Source organism: Mesitornis unicolor, unplaced genomic scaffold (assembly GCF_000695765.1).
Source record: "Mesitornis unicolor isolate BGI_N332 unplaced genomic scaffold, ASM69576v1 scaffold51389, whole genome shotgun sequence".
NCBI lineage: Eukaryota > Metazoa > Chordata > Aves > Mesitornithiformes > Mesitornithidae > Mesitornis > Mesitornis unicolor.
The window spans coordinates 63,573-84,271 of NW_010208920.1; the positions used below are offsets into that span (position 1 = coordinate 63,573).

A 20,699-nucleotide genomic window follows, 5' to 3' on the forward strand; every position below is an offset into this window, starting at 1 on the left:
CCTCTGAAATGGGTGGCTATGACTGGCACGGTCACTGACACCATAATCAGTGCCAAACTGTCCTGTGTGGAGCTGGGCTTGATCCTGCCACCGCATGAAGGCCATGGTTACCTGCTGTCCCTGAAAACACTGCCCTGGATGCCTGGCTTGTAACAGCTGGGCACTTAATGGGATGTGCAACAGGGTGTCAGGGACACTTAGTACTGCTTCAGTCTATTGGTGAAATGAGGACAGGAGCTGGAGTTTTAAACTGTATTTTCTACCTGGGAAATGAGCAAATAATTCAGTGGTTAGAGCAAACTGGGAGCACACTCCCCTCCAGCACAGGCAAATGACACCTCTGATGATGGCCCTTCTTGCAGCAGTGTCTCCTCCTTTCCATAGGGGCAGGCTGGCAAAAACAGGAACGTTTTGACAAGGTACATGGGCGTTTGATTTGTTAAAGTCACTGAGAAGTGTCTAAAGGCCTTGCGCTGGCAGATGTTTCTGCAACCAAACCCCAGCTCATCTGCAACTGTGTGCCCTTTTGCTTCAGTAAACAAATGGCTCAGGTGCAGAAATCATTCAAGTTACCTGACTTTCCTCTGGCAAGGGCTGAAAGCCTCATCTGTCTCCCTGCGAAAAGTCAGTGCTGATACCATGCACAGGGAGGAAAAGCCACTGAAAAAATAATGAACACTGAGTTGTTTTTTCCATATCTTCTTTTAAAATTTGTGTTTATAAACTTTTGTGAAAAGCTTTATGACTATTTTAAAATGTGTCAGGGAGCTGAAGGGAGTAGACAGAATTTGTCCATGTTTTGTTTTATGGGGCAGAGTTAAGAGATGGGAAGGTGACGGTTCATTGGTTTGGCATTTTAACTGGAGACTCTTCTTCCAGCCTACCAAGGTTTTGTGGGTTAGTCAGCAACTGGTGAATCATTTCTCAAAGTTTTTTTTCGGGGGCTGGTAACATTGGAGAAAGAAGGTAGGAAAATGGATCATGCCTTTTGCATTTTAGGTTCCTTGTACACACTGTGGGGTAGAGTTTGAGTTTACCTTTATAAAGTATGCCTAATTTGCGCGCACACAAAAATAACCAAATACTCCACTCTTTTGCAGACTGGTTTCTTTTAAGGGCATCTAAAGTTACACTTCCAAATTATTTTCATTAAGGGGATAATGTCCTTATCATTGCTACCTGCCCCTTGCCTTGCACTTGCCACTAATTCAAGCGTATTTTAAGCTTTCCAAGCAAATCTCAGTTCTCCTCTGTGCTTACACGTTGCTGGGAGCAGGGATTTCCACTTGACGCAAAAGATTTTCAGTTGCCTTTTCTCCCCACTGAAGCCAGGCAACTTAATACTGGTGTATTGCCACCAGCACAGTGTCTAGGCCACGAGCCAAAGCAATGAACAGCCTGCTAATTAATTTTTCACATTTCTTTCCAGACCCCCGCCCCAGAACAAACACTGTGAAAACAGGAGGTGGCAGGCTCTATGCAGCCCTCAGGAAATTTTAAGCAAAAGTGGTTTACTGCCAGTTTTATGCTTTTACAGTGATAGCCGTAAGGATTTCTGGTTATATAAAATAAAATGTACTGGCTTCAATATGGTAAAAAAAAAAAAAGATTATTGAAAGTAATCTGAGCCTGATGTATCCATTTCTCCAAAAAAAAAAAAAGTCAGTGTCTACAACACTCCCTGTAGTCAATGGAGAAATAAGGGCCTAATTCCTAGGCAGGAGAAAGGTATTAATGTTGAAAACACTGGTACCATGAAGCTATTATAGACAGATTCTGCTTCCAGTAAAGCTATGTATGTTCATTTTCAGTTATGAGGCAGATAATACTGTGAGCTTGTGGAATTTGTGCATCTTGCACCTTTTCTTGCATATATAAATGTGCGTGCGTATCTATGTATATAAATAAGTTAGAGATTATTTACATCAGTGTATAGAATAAATCTAAACTCCATTATAAAAACGCATACACCTGCCAGTGGATTTGGTCTGTTAGCACTTTGCATTTCATCTTCAAAGCACCAAACAAACATTAATTATTTACCCAGACAACTTCCCACTCACCAGAAGGATTAATAACAACAGGCAGGGTAAGGGATGAGCTGAGGGAGCGCAGTGCGTTCGTAACAAGGCAGCTGATCACGTATCTCCCTCCTGCCACAGGCACTGCAGATTTATGCCTTTATAAACTCTCCCATCCAAGTGCAGAGGTAACCTCTGTAACACAAAGCTTGTCAAAATAAGAAAGTCCTCATTCAAAAGCAAATGATCCGTTCTTCGTTTTCAAAAGCTTTGGCCTCTTCTTGGCTTATCAGGTTCCCGTTCAAACTGGAGGAGGGAAAATAAAAGGGATGTGAAAGTAAGGTAATGACTGTTGTCTTCTGATTTTTCCAAGGCTTTAGAGCAGAGACCACAGCTTTGTAATGCCATGTGAGCTGCATGTTTCTCAAGGGGACACCACTGGGAACTGGACTCAGGCAGGCAGGCTACAGCACTGCTCTCCTCCCTGCACATAAGAGGAACAAGGCTACTTCTTCAGAAAGAAAAACTGAACTAACACCTAAACTTCACTGAACTAAAATCGGTGTTGGATACGCAGCTGTTTGCATTTCAGCAAGCAGTATATAGCTGGCAAAGGTTCTTATTTAAAGAAATGTAAATAGTCTTCAGTGCCTTTTTGTGTATGCCATGATAACATGGGAAGAAAACTCTGTTAAGTACTCAGGCATTATTCATGTGAAACGACTTACAGCAAAATTTTCAAGTCTGGATACATAAAGTTAATCTATTAATCTACATTTACACCCCTGAAAATGAACAGCCTGGTAAGTGCAGCTTTTAGAAATATTAAAATCTATTAAACCATTTAGATTTATGAAATTGTTTGGGTTATTTAATGAACACCTCTGAAAATCCAGGCAAGAATGAGGAGACAGACTTTGGTCTGACGATTCAGAATGATTTGAGTGGGAGCTGATGCCTCTGCTGTAGACGAAAGCTGACAGTGGCCTTTGAAAAAAAAGCATCTCTTCCACATCTCCAGGGAACCCACCAGTCAGACAGTGAGCCATTGTCTTTCTAAACAAGAATTCAGTGCCCTCTCACTAAAACAAGTATGCGTGTGTGTATATATCTATATATGAAGATATGTATATGTATATATCTATATGAATAAATTTCATGTTCAATAATAAAAAAGAAGCAGTGCTAAAAGCAGTGCAGTTCTATTGACTCCTGAGCTCCCCGAGGTGAGGAAAGGAATGTGGTATTTGGCTTTGTGCCTTACAATGCACACGTGTCACTATGTGATTTCTACCTAATCTAAACCAAGCAAATCTCACAAAAAGTTAATCTCCTTGTAGCTTAGCACTTGCAGTTTGTTTGGAGCACCGCCCAAAGGAAACCCAAGCACAAATTCTATGAACCAGCTTAGTAATGCTAATTAAATGTAACCATCTCTGCTTGTTGGGATTTAGCTCCCGAAAAGCATAAACACGTTCAGAAGTTTAAAAATAAATCAGAACAAGCAAAACTTGGCGTACAAATTTAGGCCCCAATTCTGCAAACATACACGTTCTGCGAGTCAGTGGCACAGACAGATGTGAACAAAACTCTTTGACATTCGTAACACACAGGGAAGGGTTTCAACGACAGAAGCTTTTTACCTATTTGAAAGCCACAGCTGGAACTACAACCCCTGCCTCACATAAACTCACTCTGAATTTTTTTAGGCTGGAAAGTACTAATGCCAAAATTGTTTTAAAGGGAAAGAAAGTTTACAAAGTAAGCCATTGAGGAGGGGAATCTTTACCAGACTTCTTTAATAGCTGTGTTCTCCTTGAGAGCTTCGCTGAGGTACTTCACCCCTTTGGCTGTAATTTGATTCTGGATAAGCCTGAAATGAAAGCACTTCATGTCAAATGAATGTGTAAACTAATTCACAGTGTGTGCACAACCCACATTCACCTTGATGTCAAGAAAAGCTGTCTGCCACAAGATGGTTGTGATTGCTACCTGTGAGGATGGCACGCAGCATTGGTCAAATGCCTCACATGCACTTTCAGAAACAGAGCCCAGAGTATCATCATCTCCTTTTGATCTTGCATGTGGATACATTCTGGAGATACTGAGCTTAATTACACAGCTGAAAAATTTCTATTGAGAACTGTTTACTACTGGTAGGGGATCGTAATATTTGGACTCAGAGATAGACCAACCTCTTAGCTCTGTTTTCTTTTTAAGAACACTATGAGACATTTTTAAGTGATGTGCAGAAAATTCTGAGTACGGAACCTACATAAGCCTAGAGTTTTAGCAGTTATGATCTAGAGGTTGCCAAATCCTCCTGTCTTGTTCCCACATCTGCCCAACTCTATCCATGGAGAAATTCTTGTGAACCTCTGGATTAGAACAGCCAATGCTGTGTTTCCTTAGAAGTTTAACAAGTCTCTTTGTGATTGCTAGAAATAATCCCTGGCTTCCTGGGGATTTATGTCTTATAGGTGAGTGCCTTGCATGATTGAAAGTGCTAGACCTACCAGAAAACATCAGGCAAATGAGACAGATACTTAAATACGTCATGTAGGTTTCTGGTTGAAGAGTAAGAGTTGAGCTTGCTACTGTCATAGTATGATGATAAATAGTAAGAATCATAAGAAGGTTATTCTAATCCAGCTGTCTACCTGTATTTTTTTTTTAATTTATTGTGAGGCTAGCACTATTCCCCTAAGAAGAGATGAAATCAATCAGTAGTTCAAAAGTTACCAGGACACACAAACAGTTTAAACTTTTCCTTGTATGAAAGCAGGTTCAAAATGCAGGACAGCAACTTTATTAACTTTCCATTATAACTGTCCACAACCAGTCAGCTGTGTCCAGATCATGCACAGAAAGCTTACTGTGACCTACATAGACTTGGAAGGTGAAGCTTTAATGCAGTGACTGCCAAGGAGCCTGTGCCTCTGTGGAATGTAACTCACCATAAATGCACCAGTTTCTTGTTGACCTTCAGCATCTCTGCAAAACTCATGGCTGCCTCATCATCCAGCTCATTTTTAGTCAACCTAAATGAGAGAGAAAATGTTCACTTAGGATGTTATCATTATGTTACAGCCCCGCTTTTCCAGCCTGTCTGTGACTTAGCTTTAGACAGCCAAAGGGGGATGTGCTGTTCCTGCCCTGAGCAATTTCTAAAGGCTGGGCACAAAGAAATACTGAAGAGAAACCCTGGAGGTTAAAGAGACAAGAATATCAGATCTTTATTTCTCAGAGAAATGTTCTAATGATACTTTCTCATGATGTGTTAGTGTCTAAAAGGTGGATAAGGTGTGGTGGGAAAAGGTAACAAGGTAAAGATAACACTGAAGAGGTACAAAAACTGAGGACAAAGTACTTGACTTCAGATGGAAGTGAGAGGAGATGCAGAAAGAAAGATGGAGGAAGCAGAGAAAAGCAAGACACACATAGGAATGTGTCCTAAAGGACATGTGCTGCTGATCTATTACTTGTGTTCACATTCTTCCAGAGGGATATATCTTGTAGTTTGCTGGTACTGAAAGCATAGGGGATGGGGTGAGGGAGAGAAGGAGGAGAGGAGAGTAGGAGGCGGCAATGGGATTGGAAGAAATAAAATTGGGCTGTAGGTTTCTCTAGAGAAAGAAGAGGAGGTGTAGACTACACTGTCAATTACCAGAATATTTTCACGGAGTTGTTGTGTTGCATAGCTTCAGCAATGCTTTTGCCTCCCTCTGTCGTGATGCCGTTGAATGCAAGACTGTGAAGAAAAGACACAAAGGTCTAAGAAAACAGCCAAAATCACCTGGCCCTTCTGCTGCCAAATACTAATGAACATAGTGGATGATCCATTTCCCAGTTGTACAGATCAGCGTTTGGGTGTTTCAAAGGCTCACATACCTTGCAAACCAGTAAAGCCCTATGACTTTTCCAAGTGAGTACAGCTCACAGGCTGCAGCCTTCGTGCAGATCTACTGTACACGCCATAAGCTTGGCTGTCAGTGAGCGGTACTCTTGGGACTGACAGCAGAGCTGCACCCAGTGATTTCGGAGCCAAGGCTTTTAACAAGGACAAAGAGTTGTACTTAGCAGTACACAGGTTTTTACATGAATTTGCCATTCCAACTCCCTGTACAAACTGGGCACTTTGTCCTTTCAGTCCTTCAGACACCTGAATCTCTCATTCTTTTTCCAAACACAACACCTTCTGTTGCGTATGGAGATAAGCTTGTAAATGCATGCTTTTCATGACAAACCACAAACATTTCTTAGTCTGCCCTTCATTCTTTGAATAGACATTGGCAAAACCAGCCAGTTAAAGCTATGCTCCAGGCTTTGAGAGTTCAAAAAGTATTTCCCACCTCAAAAGCAAGGCCAGAGCCTGAAAACAGTGTGAGGTCTCCAAAAAAAAAAAAAAAGGTAGAAAGTGCAGCAATGGCACAAATATCTGTTAGCACAAGCCCTTCCTAGCTTCAGCTGAAACTAGATATTCTCAGTCCATTGTGACTGGGCTGACAAATGGCAAATATGCTAAAGTGACGCAGCAGGGTCTATCTTCCCTTAATCTTCTCATAAAGCTACCATTGGTGCTAAGTATGAATTCAAACCATGAAACAAAATTAACCAGCGGAAGGTAAGAAATTAACCCAAGTGCAAGTATGTTGTAGAGCAGAAGATCCACTCTGCAGAGCTGCCAGCAAAACCTAGCCCTAGCCAGCACAGTTACTCATCCTTATTTTTGCAAACATTAATCAGCATGTTTGTTCCCATCTGAGAATCCCTCAGCTCTGATTCAGGTTCAAAATGTTTCCTTTCAAGTCTGATGTGTCTGGATGGATTCTGCAATTACGGGAAGATGGCTATTTCAGAGAGCTTTTAAGTTTAAATATATCTAGGTCACTGCACCTGCTCAGCTTTAAATTTTTTAAGCCTGGCTATCCGCTCGCAAAAAGGAGGACAAAGCACCAGCTCCGAAATCCCTGGATCTGAAGCGGCAGCAACATGCTCTCCAGAGGTCCCCTAACTCCCCATTTCTAGAGAAACGAGTGCCATGTGCCACCTTGTGGGGAAACCACAGAGCCTTGTCTGCTCGCTCACCAGTGGAACTGGGAGACAAACCGAAAGGATCCCCATGAACCCAGTGCTGTGTGGAGGGACTCCAGCTGCAGCCACCACCATATGATGCATCTCTAAATCCCTCACCAGCATTTGAAAGGCTGGCAGGGGATGAGCTATTTTACACTGCTGGCCTTCTCCCCATGCTGTGCTACCAACTTCACCCATGCTAGCTCTTCCAGAAGGCTGGTTTGGGATGAATCACTGAAGTCCAGTGAGAGCTACATCTCATTAGCACTGAATGTGTGGTGGTGTAGCTCCACTAGAGCATAGGATGAGCCTGAATTTAAAGAATGCCCCAGTCCCTACCCAAACAGTTTATCACCTGAAAATGACTTTGGTAGAAGCTGCTGTACCTTCGCAACAGAGATTGGTAACACTGAGCTCGCTGGGAGCCTGATTGTGTGGCAGCTGCTGCATCCTTCTGCTAATGCTCTCAGACCAAAATGGCACCCACTGACCACGTGCGCTCACAAATGCCAGTATCTCTGTGCAGCATGAGGGGAGGAGGTGCAGACAGGGGAAAGGGGAAAGGATGCCAGCCCTGCAATATTTTTAACTTGCTTAATGGCTGCACAGGGCTTTTTGATTCAATCTGGCCTCCTATTGGTTACACAGAGAAGGCTGCAATACCAGATGGTGTTCCAAGCTAATGCCTGGTGGGAAGAGTCATGGCTTCAAAGTCCGACGGGAAAGGCAGCACTGCGCCGAGCTGCCTGGCTCCGCTGGTGTTTTACCTCACATTTGTTAACCTGGGGTGGTTCCTCAGGGCTTCTGCAAATGCCTTTGCTCCTTCGTCTCCAACTTGATTACCCCACATCCTGGTGAAGAGAGAAAACCAGGAGATATCAGGTATGCTGCCCTACTGCCCCTTGGCATTGCATTCTCCCTTTTTCTCTTCCCTTTCCTCCCTCCCTGATTACGTCAGGCTTGTAAGAAACCTGGCAGGTCCCCTCCCCACTGAGCCAGGCATGTTCTACTCCCTGCACACCACACCAGAGCCTCTGCTGACTCACCAGTGCCCTAAGGCCACAGCACAGAAGCAGCTCTAGGAGACAGCCTGCTGCAGGGGGCATGCTTTTGGGATCACCTTGCTGCACTGGGAAAACCCTCTGCAGCCCTGTACCCTTATGGGGTAAAGGAGGCTTGTGGTCCTCTACAGTGAGCTGCCGTGTGAAATACACCAAGTCTTAAACCATATCTTATTCCTGCTCAGCATTTCCCTTCCATACCCCTGCTGCCATTTTCCTGTTACCTGTTGGGCACAAACTTGCCCTTGCAAAGTGCAGAAAGTCTTGGGAAAGACCCACCAGATGCACAACTGCACAGGGACCTGCACCCCAATCGGTGGCTTTCTGAAGTGAACTGCTCTCCAAGATTCACCTCTACTTCAGAGTAATCTGGCAAAATGGTTACAACTCCTTCAGCATTACCCACAAGTGGTATCTCCTCTCTTGCCAGCTGACAAAATCAAAATCTCACAGGGACCATATGACCCTGGGCTCTTCCACACAATTGTAAGGAATTGTATTTCCAATGGCAAAACAACCCTTAGTAACACAAAGGGTTAAGAGAAGGTAATGTGGTAAAAGCTGCTGAGATTTGATTAACATTTAATAGCAGTATCTGGTCAAATCTTTTCTATGCAGACCAAACACTTTGAAAATTCACTCTGTATTATGAGGCTTAAAAGAGCCTCTGCTGAGGTATAAAGGTTTTTTACAGGGATCATGGCTTGATGACTCAGAGCCACACTCAGCTCGATGGGTAATTAGTTGGCAGCTCTTTTAAAATCAATTGAGCTTTGTGGTATCTAAACACATCCACTTCCAGTAAGTTCCCTAGAATTTCCTTGTCCTTCACTCCCAATGCAGTTTGTTATGTAAATGTTGAATATATTTGTTTAAACATTTCTGTCCAAGCTATCCTAAATCCATTTGGAGTGACTGTTTCCTCCGCAGCAGAAAGTTTGAGTCCTTCCCTGAAATTCCAGCAAGTACAGCACAGCAGACCCAGTTATACGACAATAGAAGTGTGCATGCTGTACTTGTGTGCGTGACTGTACTTGTGAAATGTTGTAGAAAAAGAAGATTAAAAGCCAAAAATCTGATTGTTCAAATCTGATTTTCATATTTCAGGGTTATTGTGATATTCACAATGGCCAAACACAGGTTTTAATTCTATGTATGTTTTAGATTCTGTGAAAAATGTTCTTCTGTGGAGTGTAAAGAGAAACTGGGATTTGTTGGGGGAGGGTGAGGGGGGAAATAAAAATAAAATCCTCAAGTCTAGCATCTCTCCTGAGAAAGAGGACAGGGATTAAAGGTTTAGAGTACACTCAGACCTCTCTCCAATAATAGCAGACTCTCCAGTTTGGGACAGACCAGAGAGAAGGACAACAGGAAGTCCTTTTTATTCTCCTAGCTTGCAACTTTACCAGGACCTGATGCAGAAGGTTTGACAGCTATTACAATGACACTCAATAACTAGGTACATTGCCAATAGTCATAAAACCTGCCAGACTTTAAAAAAATGATCAATTATCTCTAGAACAGCTGTGCTGCCATAATTACATACTGTCCTCTTGTTAGTTTGTCTCTCCTTTGAGGTCCTGTCAGAACAGGGGAGAAAAAAAAAACAGGCCCAAAACAAACATGGAAGGAATGGCAGAAGGAAAGAAGGCAAGAATATAAGAAGGAATCTTAAGGGATTTACAGATGCCTTGCAAGGCCAACCTCTGAGCTCTGCTCCTTAGCACTGAACTTACCCAATTTCAAACATGGTCTTGCTCTTCTGGATGGCCTGGGCAAGGCACTTTCCTCCTTCGCTAGTTATTCTGTTTGCTCCTATTCTGCACAAAATACATGAACTGATGAGGTACATCACTTACAACTGCACAGATAACAGAACATCAGCTCGGAAGGCAATACAAGTATTTAAGGCTAAATAACTCTAAAGGCAAGCTACAGTTATCAAAGATTAACCTAGAGCAAAAAAATACTGCAGGCATTTGACCTTTGATTAAAAAACATAATTTAATGTTGTCTTTTACAGATTTTGCATGTCAGCCATCCGAATCAGAAGTATTACTGTAGAGTCTTGGTTTTGGCACTCAGTATAACAGAAATTAGCCTTAGGAGCTCTGATTCTCAAGACAAGGCCCCTGCCTAGTTTTTAATATAGTTCATAGTATCAGCAGTTGCTACAGAGTGCAAGAATTACATGCAGCATGTTTCATGGTGCCACAGGGAACAGAGTATTTCTTGGTTGTGTGCCTCCAGAGCAGACTGCAGCTGATGAGCACAGGCTGTAATAATTTCAAGTCTTTTTGTTCTAAGCATAGGCTATAGGTAGTGACGTAGGTCAATGCAGCAGTGAGTTTCTCTGGCTGGTACTATCCTGAAGACCTTCTCTTTTTTTTGGCCTACATGAGGATATCAAATGGCTGGAGTTCAAGGAAGAGGTAAGTCTCAACTGCATATAAATTGATGTAAAGAACAAACAAAACAAAAAAACCCTTCATTTACATAAAGTAGAAGTGGCTTGTTTGACTGACTTGAGGCACAGGAATATGCACTCTATCTCAAAATAATCTCTGGGGTTACTATGCAGCCTGAAAGCAACCATCTTCCAACAGGATTTTTTGTGAAAGTTAGATTCAACAAGCAAAGCACTGTCTCAAAGCAGTGAAAGAACCAAAGTGCTCTTGAGTTTCAAAACTATGCAAATATTTCAAGTAGGAAAGGTGTCACTAGTGTGGGATTTCTGGACAAGTTAGTGGTAGAACAAGGACCAAAACCTGAGTCCTTGGCTGCCGACTGCTACATTCATACCAGCAGCTGCCATTGCTGTAGTTACCTCTATTTTCTGCTATGGTCACAATTAAACCGTTGGTTAATGATCTACCTTTATGTCAAACCAGTGTTGTGCACGGCCAGACACTCTTACATGGGCAAGTTCCAGGAATTAAAGGGAACAACTCTGAGTGAATTTGGGGGATTCCAGAGCTGAGGTATGACAACAGCATAGCGTCACTCCAACAGCCCGTAAAAGACAAGATATAAGGAAGCTCGGTACTAAATCCAAGTGAATTCACCCATTGGACCACTTAAGCCTCACTCAAGTGCTCAGACTGGATTTAGATAAAGAACAGGTCTCATGCCCTCCTTTTGCTTATTCCTTTATTCCAGTAAAGACTATGGATTCAAGAGTTTCACCTGCTGCCATTCACTCCTAGAGTTATGTAAAAGAATATGCAACTGAAACCTACCTTATATTTTACTTGAAACAGATTTTTTGTCTATTTTACACTCATTCTCCTGTTTCAAGCTGCTTTACCTTAACTAGGATACTGTAGAAAGGAAAAAAAAAACCAACATACTTAACGTATTCAAGGCTTGAACACTCTTCAATTAGTTTTGCAACGTACTTGGCTCCAACATCAGTGATTTGATTGTTGTATAAGCTTAAGGACAAAATCACATTTGTAAAAATAAGTTATTCCCACTGTTACTTTAATATTTACAACCTGAATGTTTTACAATGTACACATAGCATTTATCCTTTTTGTACAGCTTTGTACACATTCACAGTTCTTTCTATTTTGATACACAATTCAGATTGTGAAGGACTAGATATAAAATACAAGGAGATCAGACTGCAAATCATGGGAAAATATTTATATGATTTTTTAATAAATGGTCTCCTCAAGCAAACAAAGCTTTGATTTATTCCTGTGTTAGTACAGAAATAATATTGCCAGAAGAGAAGTCAGAAGAGAAAACACCAGAATAATGTATTTTTGGTCTTTTAAAAGTCATAAAATCCCCTTGCAAATATTACTGAAGATCAGATACCTGAGCAGATGTACTTACATTAGGACACTGGAGGAAGGAGATAATTCTTGGTATTCACGTTCACTTTTCAAAAAGTCATTTTTATGTAGCTAGTTAACCAAGAGCAGGAAGTCAGTGTTAACATGACTTCCAGCTTCAACTTGATTAAGAACTAATTAAAGTCTTAAAGAAATTGGTACCATAAACATGACACTTGGAACTGTATGTTTCTGACACTAGTCTCTACCAAGCTGTATCTGCTTTGGATAGTTGAAATAAATCAGTTTACAGCAGAGAAAACAGAAGGCTCTGGCTGTAAAAGCACACACTCTCTTGCTCACACTCTCTCCCACCTTCACACTAGAAGAAGGCTTTAGGAATAAAACTAGCATAGAGTTCAGCAACCTGAAAGCAGTCCAAAGTGTGTTACAGATGTTAGTGAGAGGTCATCCTGTGAGGCAGCGCAATGGAGATGAAGCTCTGCTCCTTTTCCCAGTGAACAGTTACAGGATGGCAGCTGAATAATTTCTGACACAAAATGCTGCTTTGCTCATGTTCAGTAAATGAGGAGGGAACTGCGGTTTCCACCTCACCTTTGCTGTGTCAGTACTGACAGCACTGCAGTTTTATTTTCTAGTATCGATTATCTAGTGGTGTGCTCCCAATTGGTACATACCCCAGGTAAGTCACAATTTGGTACTTGGAGAGTTCTTCATACAAGATCCTTACTCCGTGATCTGTGACCCGATTTACACTGAGCCTGGAATCAAGGGAAAGAAAAGCAAGTTTGTATCAGCACAGATTACAAGTGTTCATCACCAATGGGTTAATGAATGACTGCAGGTCTATGCATTTTCCTCTGAAATTTTAACAGGTCCTCATGCCACATATTAAAGCCATTAAGGGAAAGGTGAGCTCAGTTTCATATGGCTCACTTCAAAACCAACAGAAAACAAAAAGCCCCAAATCTCCAAGGTAATGCTCTGGAAACTGTCCACAGAACTGAAAACAATAAAATGTACCAAGTCAGAAACCAGGGACAAACATTTACCGTGACTGCAGGAAGAAATTCTGCTTGACACCCTAGCAAAAACAAGCTTTCAGACTACTCTTCTTGCAACCTTCTCTCCGAGTACCTAGTGAAAGCCTGGCATCTTGAAAGTCACAACACATTCAGGCTTCACTGAATAAAGGTTGTGAAAAGCCCTGGCTAGGAAATAGAACTGCAGTCCCACGGGTGTGCTAGAGGTTTCTAATTTTATTGTCTCAAGCAGACACTAAACAAATCAATGTCAGTCATTCGCAGAATAAAAATACTTTTTTTCCACAGAGGTTTTGAAATTTTTTCTTTGTGTTTTTGTTTTGTTGGTTGTTATTTTATTACTGTTACTATTTTTTAAACTTCTCAAGCTTTTTCACCTTGCCTAAATTGACAGGTTCCTGTGAGTTCCAACTCTATGAATCACATTTTCTAGGTAAAGCCATTCCTGTGAAACCATTTTGACCAGCTTTAGTTTCTACACAAACTCTGAAGCTGAACATTCACTGCTGAGAGTCCCTTATCACCAAAAGCCTCCCTGGCTATTGCTCCTTAGTAACTTGGTCACTTTGGAATGCGCTAGCATGCAGGAGAAATCAGAGCCAATCTCTGCAGAGCAGTTTGCTGCTTTGAAATGGATGGTTAAGCTGTTAGAAACAACATTTCCTGACCTGCAGAAATTGGTCATTAGAAATCAAAGTCCCAACATCAGACCAGCCATAAAGACAAAAAGGCAACCTAACAGACTGGTTCGGTGCTGAGGATGGTGTCAAGATCACACTGTGTATGGCATAATCATATGATAGGGACAGGGAATGAAAGACTGTCCTTTCTTTCTTTCTTAGTTTTGTCTTACATACTTACATGTTTCCCTCCCAAATTTCCTTATTGCTTTCTCTTGGGAAGTCAGTGGACTTGCAACTAACTGGAAAAAAGTCTTATTTGCTTTGATTTAGTTCTAGAGGAAAATAAAAGGCAGAGCAGAGCCAACCAGCAGGAAAAAAAATAAATTTATAAAAAACCACCTCTCATGAAGCTGAAGGAGCTTTAAAAAAGATATATTTGAAGTTCCTGGTTTTCTGCACCTAAATGTCTGGACAAATAAGATATAGCTCCATGGCACAACCTCAAAGGACTGGGGGTGGAACCATCTGGCCTGTGATGTTAGAGATGGAGTCTGTTCTTCCTGATCATACCAAGCCATGTCCTCCCTCCACAACACCTCAGGGTAACACCACATCTGAAGGCTTCAACTACAACCTTTCATGGAGTACTACATATTAGCTTTTGTTCTGTAAAAGCCAGACATCTTGGCAGGATGTAAAAGCAAGAATTTCAGAGCTTTTGATCAAGGGTTATTGTGATCCTCTCTTATCCCATACGACAAAGGGCAGAGATAGGCTCAGGCAATCTTCAGATAATGGAGAAAGCACTTCTGTTTATTTTCTTTTCCCTTAAGCACTTTCTCCCATAAAAATCCTCTTTTGAGACAAAACAGTTCAAGACAGAGCTAATTAAACCTACAGGTTTCAACAGTCCTGGCTTCTAAGGACTTCTTATCACCCTTTCCAGTTGGTTTTCCAAATTCACAGCTTGTCCCTACTCCTGTGGCTGGCTTAGCAAAGATTTCAGAAGATCTGAAACTAATTTCCAGCAGCAGTATGAAACCTCATTTTTCTCCACTTTCAAGATCAATTCCTCCAGCCCAGCAATTTGTGAACTAAACCAAGGATAAACCAAGGACCTTCTTGCACAGATTCCTACCTGATCACTGCAAGCTTGCTGAAACAAGGCAGCAGCTGTTTTACTCCATAGTCATTGATGTTGTTGTTGTCCAAATCCAGAGCCAGGTGCTTTTGAAAGTGATGCACAACAAAGGAGATAGCACTGCAGTCGGCAGAGTAGGCATTGCAGTATGTCAGCTTGATGTAATTGGCATGCATGTGTCTGGCAGCCAACTTCCCCACTTTCTCGTTCTGAGTCTCGTAGAGGCACCTCAGCATCCAAACAAAGTTGGGCTGGACCTGGACCTGGTTGTAGTCCGTAAGCCTGGATCGAGTGAGGCCTTTCAGGTGGGATTTCATGCTCTCCCCAAGGTATGTGATAAGCGTCTTTCTCTTCCTCTTAATGACTGTAGGCAAAACTAAATGTCTGAAAAGCTTCTGCTTGGATCTAGAAAGCAGGCCACAAAGAAACAGGTTGGTAAAATGAAAGTGTTCGTTATTTCGGAACGGATCCTCCCCAGCTAGTTGTTTCTTCATCCAAGGAATACGAAGGCAAGTAGGCTGGGCAGTCTCAGTGGAAGAACATTCATTGAAAAACTGAAGTAACTCCTTGGCACCCACTTTCTCTTCAATAATCAGGAACAAAGCTGTGAAAAAAGACTGAAGGGTTAAATGCAAGAACTCGTAAGTAGACTGACTGTCACAGCCACTGTAACCTTTAACTGTCCTGAGAAAGCCCAATTGCAAATCTTCTTCAGAGATGTTCGCTGATGAGACCTCCTCCTGCTCGAAGATAAAGAAAGAGTTCCCCATCCCTTTGTATGCCATTTTACCCAAAGCCAAAAGTGTTTCCTTTCTTGATTTGAACATCTCTGCTTGGCTCCTGGTGTTGTTCTTCAGCAAACTTGTTTTCAGAGATCGGTTCAGATGGACTTCAATCATGAGCAAAAATACGTCTGTCAATGTAACAGAACAGTCTGGAAGCTCGTGGCTGTCAAACATGGAAAGGAAGTGTTCATAGCATTTAAAGATAATCCAACAAAATAAAGGCACAGAACACAAACTGCAGAGATTGGGGTTAGCTTCCAACTGGTTCAATACCAGTGTTCGTTGCCCCTCATCTTTGAAAAACATGGCAGTGTATTCCCTCAGGTTATTGCTGGAGAAACCACGGAGCAATACTTTCTTTCTAATGATGTTCCTTTGGATCTCAGTTCCTGTCCTTGCTGCCAGAATTTTCTTGGAACCCTTAAGCAGCTTTCCTCTGAGAAGGCTTATCAGCAGCACCAGGGGGTGGATGGGTTCATTGGGTGAACACATCTCAGGAACACTACTGAGATCAAAGTTGGAGTAGATCTCATCAAAGCCATCAAATGTGAAAAGAACTGTATGAGGGAACTGCAAGATGTGATGGAAGACCTCTGCGGGGTCCTGGTCTGGGTAGCAGTTATATTTGAAGAGTAGGTCTTTCAAACATATGGCTTCATCTTCCTTAAAGCAACTAAACATCCTACATCGGAAACGAAAGAAAAATTTGGCCCCTACATCCAATTCTTTTCTGGCCCAAAGGCTTTGTATCTTTTGCAGCAAGATGGATTTTCCAATTCCTGCATCACCAAAGACATAAATAGTCTCTCCATCTTCATTAATCAGCCCAACTGCATCATCAAAAAGGGCTTCTAATTGACACACCTCGCCTAGACTCTCATTGGTAAAACTGACCAGCTCCATAATGCTGTTAGAGTAGATTTCTTCAAGCAGCATCTCTTCCCTCTGAGTGTAGGACGTAACAAACTTGGAGTCCCGTCCCAGTTCATATCTGAGTTTCTGGCAATACCTGCTAACTAAAAAGACAATTAAATATTATTAAAAAGACTATTATTAAAAAGCGTAGATACACTATGATCCACCTCTTTGGGAACAGGGAGGGGGTAATAAACTAAAAAAATTCTCATGTAAAAATGGGTCTTTGGCAGATTAGTTCTATTTATTTGTGCTGCCATCATCACTCTCCTGGGAAGTTCAGCTGCTAATGAAAGATGTAACATGTAAGCCACCATTTCCTGAAAGCCAGTACTGACACTGTATTGCTTTAAGGGGCTGCTATCTTTCAGCTGATACACAAAGCCAAACCCCTGACCCTGTGTTAAAGACTGTTTGACTCTCTGAAAAGGCAGGGGTTGGTCACTATACTGATATTCTACCTGCAATTTCTATCGGGTAGGTAGTTATTCTTTCCTAACTAATTTGGTAATTTTTATTATTGTAAATAGAAGGCATGCATTTTAGCAACTGGGTGCCAGGCACTTCAAAAGATTATTTTTAAAGTAATAAAAAAAAAGGAGAGTCTCAGTTATTGTGCAATGTTGGCTCGTGTTTTTATTGCAACAGAAACTTTGCTTCAGATGGGGGCAAAGTAATTCTTGTGTTTATATAGTACGAAAAAACCTCTCAAGAGAGAAACATTTATTTCTGCAATACTTTAACTCTGACCTTTGGTATAACTCATCACTTAGGATCATAGAATAATTCAGGTTAGAAGGGACTTCAGAGAATCTCTAGTCCAACCTCCTTCTCAGAACAAGGTCATTTGTGAGATCAGATAAGGTCACTCAGGGCTTTATCTAGTTGGATCTTGAAAATCTCCAAGTATGGAGACTGCACAGCCTCTCTGGGCAACCTGCCTCATTGCTTGACTGTCCTCATCATGAAATACTGGCTATCCCATTGCCAAAACATGACAGTGTTGCTAATAAATTGCAGTAGGGGCCTAGACACTACTACAAGTGGCACAAGGTGGTTGTGCCATTATGCTATATATTCACAAACAAACACAGGAATAGCTTGACTTCAGCAAAACAGGATGCAATATATCAACACGACTGTTGTTTTATACAGTGTGCCTTTTAATTATTTGGCTACCACTGCTAGCAATAACAGCATGCACACATTTATTTTCTCTGGCCGTGTCTGCCTAGACTCTCTTAACCTCACATTACCTGGTTAGAGCTTCCTAGCAGGGTAGTTCTAAAAGGAGGGATACAGATGCATGACCTTACCTGGATCTGTATTTACCACAAGTTTACTACAAATATTCTCTGAAGGCTCATAACCGATTTCATCCAGCCAAGGCTGAAGTTCATAGTAAGCATCAGTGACTTTCTGCAGGACACGGATGAAATATTCTGAAACTTCTTCTCCCTTGCTTTGAACCAAGTCTAGAATTTTGCGAACCTGAAAAAACACCAAATGAAAGATCATTGATGAAAGGTCGTTTTATCACAGTGATACTTGTAGACTGCTTTAAGGATCCTTTTTGGACTGGAAGAGGGGATCAAAATCTAAACAGGTGTTTCAAAACTTGAATTCAAAATCTAGCTCTGAATTTGAACCATCACAAAACTGACTTTGTATCTGGATGTTGCAAGAAAGTTAGCTCTGCAAGTTAAGGCTTGAGCTTGTAGCTAAATTGTATGCTAACCAGAAACAAAATGGATAAATACAGCTTCTCAATAGGGAACCCAAAGGATTTCCTCAGCCTGGCTAGATAGTATATTTTAAGCACCATGCTGGTTAAAATAAAAAAGAAAGGGGTGGTTTCTCAGTGCCCTAAATTAACCTTCTGGTTTGTAAATATCCCAGTCACATTTAGATTTACCTCAGGATCCAGCCAGATCCAAAGCAGGGTAGGCAGAATTTCTCTCTGGATCTTAATGCAGATCCCAAAACCTACAAGTATTCCTTTTAACACAGCAACTCAATTCTGTGGCTCTCTCTGTACAATGGACTCGTTGCCTGCAATAGTTACTAAAATTAATGGCTACCAAGCAGCGGCTGGGGCAGTTCAAGACAAAGTGTTGCCTCTAAAGGCAAGGCAGGATCTGCTCTCTGTGCCACAAAACCCTCTGCAAGACAGAACAATCATTTAGGCGCCCATTTTGAACCTCTGCATCCTCTTCTTGCTGGAAATGAATGAATGAATAATCCAGTTCCAAGCCAGACAAAGGTTTCTAGAGACTGTGGTCACTTGTGAGCTTAAAGCAGTGTGAGGTACATACAGCACAGCAAAAGCATGGTATTTTTTGACAATCTGTATGCTCTAAAAAGCAATTTTATGTCTTCCAGAGAAGCTCCCACAGAGTCCGCTTCACTTACTATTGTGGCCTGCTCTCTGTCTCTGCTTAGACTCACAATGCATGGCCTCCCCCTCAGCTTCGTTACAACAATCGTGTACATTATGCAGAACAATAAGACATGGAGATGATCATACAGCCTGCATTTATTCAGCTTTGACCCTGTGCACAGACTGAGCACTGTGTTACCATTTCAAGTTGCCAGCAAGAATTACTATTTCATGAAAATCTGCACTGTTAGTGAAGTCCAAGGACTCTGAATTTTTTATGGTTTGCCTGCCTCTAACTGTGACACTATTCTGAAGCTGTGTGACTGGTTGGTCAGGGAAACAGATCAGGACTCTGTTTTAAGTCACAATGCAAAAAAACCTGTGTACGTGTAATAATCTTCTCCTGTTATTTTGGGGAGACTCAAAAATAACAAAGACTAGAAAAGACCCTCCATATAAAATTGCCAGACAAGCCCATAAAACCTGGTGGTAAACTGAAAATAACAAAAAGCTTACACTGGCTAGTGAAATGAAAAAACAAACAACCCATACCTTGTCTGCTTGAGTTGGAAACTGGCCAACAATCTCTGCATCTTCAGTGGAGAAGTAGTCATTCTTAATCAAGTTGTCAATCAAACACTGCGTGTTTCGGATCCTACTGACCAGAAGTTCTCGGTACACCTTCAGCAAAGCGATAAAGTACGGAGGACTTGCTCCCGGAGTTTTCTTCACAGAATTCTCCAGGTTAGCACAAAGTTGGCCTTCCATGGTTGGGATAGCAAGAAGCTGCTCCGTCCAGCCTCATCTTTGACAAACTGTCCATTTGCAGTGAGAAGTCAGCTTGGAGTTAACTTTGGGCAAATAGGCCACCTGTCTTTCACAATGCCAAGCCTGTAAAATTAATTGTATAGAACCTCAATTTAAAACCTTATCCTATGCAGATACAGCCTTCAGTTAGCCATCAAAGAACACTTCCAATCTCGTGTAATATCACGGCCAACTTTATTAAGAAAAAATTCTGATTTCTTCCTCAGGTTCTTCCATTTATTTGTTCAGGTTTTGGAAAAAAATTATTTTCTGCAGGCAGTCTGCCCTGTAACACCAGTACTTTGCTGTAGCTTGCCTCAAACACCACCACTGGAATCTGCTTTATTAACTGCCTGTTCTTAGTGCATAATTTAATATTTATAATTGGCTTTTCATGTCTCAATAGACAAAGCAGGGCATCTGTTGAAACATATCTGGACAAACAGAATAAAATTACATTTCATAGCAATTAATTTTGTAGGAGGAATTAATTTATAGTAGCAATTCACTTTGCTTTTTCTTTGTTACAACAACAGACACTGTATAAAGTGTTGCCAATGCAACTGTCCCTGTAAGCAAGGCCTTGTGAACTCTGAGAGAGTTTTAGCTAAACTAGGAAAAAGCATTTAGCTTCAGGGCACCAGGTTTGAGAGGCAGTCTTAAGACTGTGGGCAAACCATTCATCAGATGTTTCTGTTAAGAGTAAAATGATGCTAACAGTGAAAATGCTGCTGTAGACTTCAGAGCAAATAGGCCACTTAAGGGCACAGAGCACTTTACGTCTCCGAAAGCTATTGGTTCAGACACCGTGTAAAACAGGAATATCATTGCACTGGTTTAATTTGGTTAATCATACCAAATTCAGGCAAAACCATGAAAGTTAAAAATGCAGTTTCTCAGAATCTGAAAAATAACGTTACAGAAAGTACTGAAATAAGTGATTGTAAATATACAAAATATACAAAATCTCCAGCACTTCACAAAAACCTCTAGACCTCTCCTTGAGCAGGAATCGCACAGAATAACTGAATTCGAAGACTCTTT

At 41.5% G+C, this 20,699-nt stretch overlaps 1 protein-coding gene across 1 annotated transcript; it reads right to left on the reverse strand.

Moving 5' to 3' along the window:
* Positions 1–1,785: 1,785 nt before the first annotated feature.
* NOD1 (nucleotide-binding oligomerization domain containing 1) lies at positions 1,786–19,725 on the reverse strand. The gene is made up of 11 exons (XM_010192681.1): positions 19,401–19,725; positions 17,785–17,959; positions 14,766–16,569; positions 12,639–12,722; positions 11,509–11,592; positions 9,895–9,978; positions 7,865–7,948; positions 5,689–5,772; positions 4,979–5,062; positions 3,811–3,894; positions 1,786–2,327 (listed from the first exon to the last, which is right to left on the reverse strand). Exons 1-11 carry the CDS (start codon positions 19,614–19,616, stop codon positions 2,255–2,257), a joined length of 2,856 nt encoding a protein of 951 aa, XP_010190983.1. The 5' UTR covers positions 19,617–19,725; the 3' UTR covers positions 1,786–2,254.
* Between the last annotated feature and the right edge of the window lie 974 nt (positions 19,726–20,699).

Coding starts and splice junctions, on each gene's coding strand:
- NOD1 (XM_010192681.1), bottom strand. CDS start 19,616: ATGGAAGGCCAACTTTGTGCTAACCTGGAGAATTCTGTGAAGAAAACT. Junction 16,570..17,784: donor TGTGGTAAATACAGATCCAG/GTAAGGTCATGC, acceptor TTGTCTTTTTAG/TTAGCAGGTATTGCCAGAAA. Junction 5,063..5,688: donor AACTCCGTGAAAATATTCTG/GTAATTGACAGT, acceptor TCTCTCATTTAG/GTTGACTAAAAATGAGCTGG.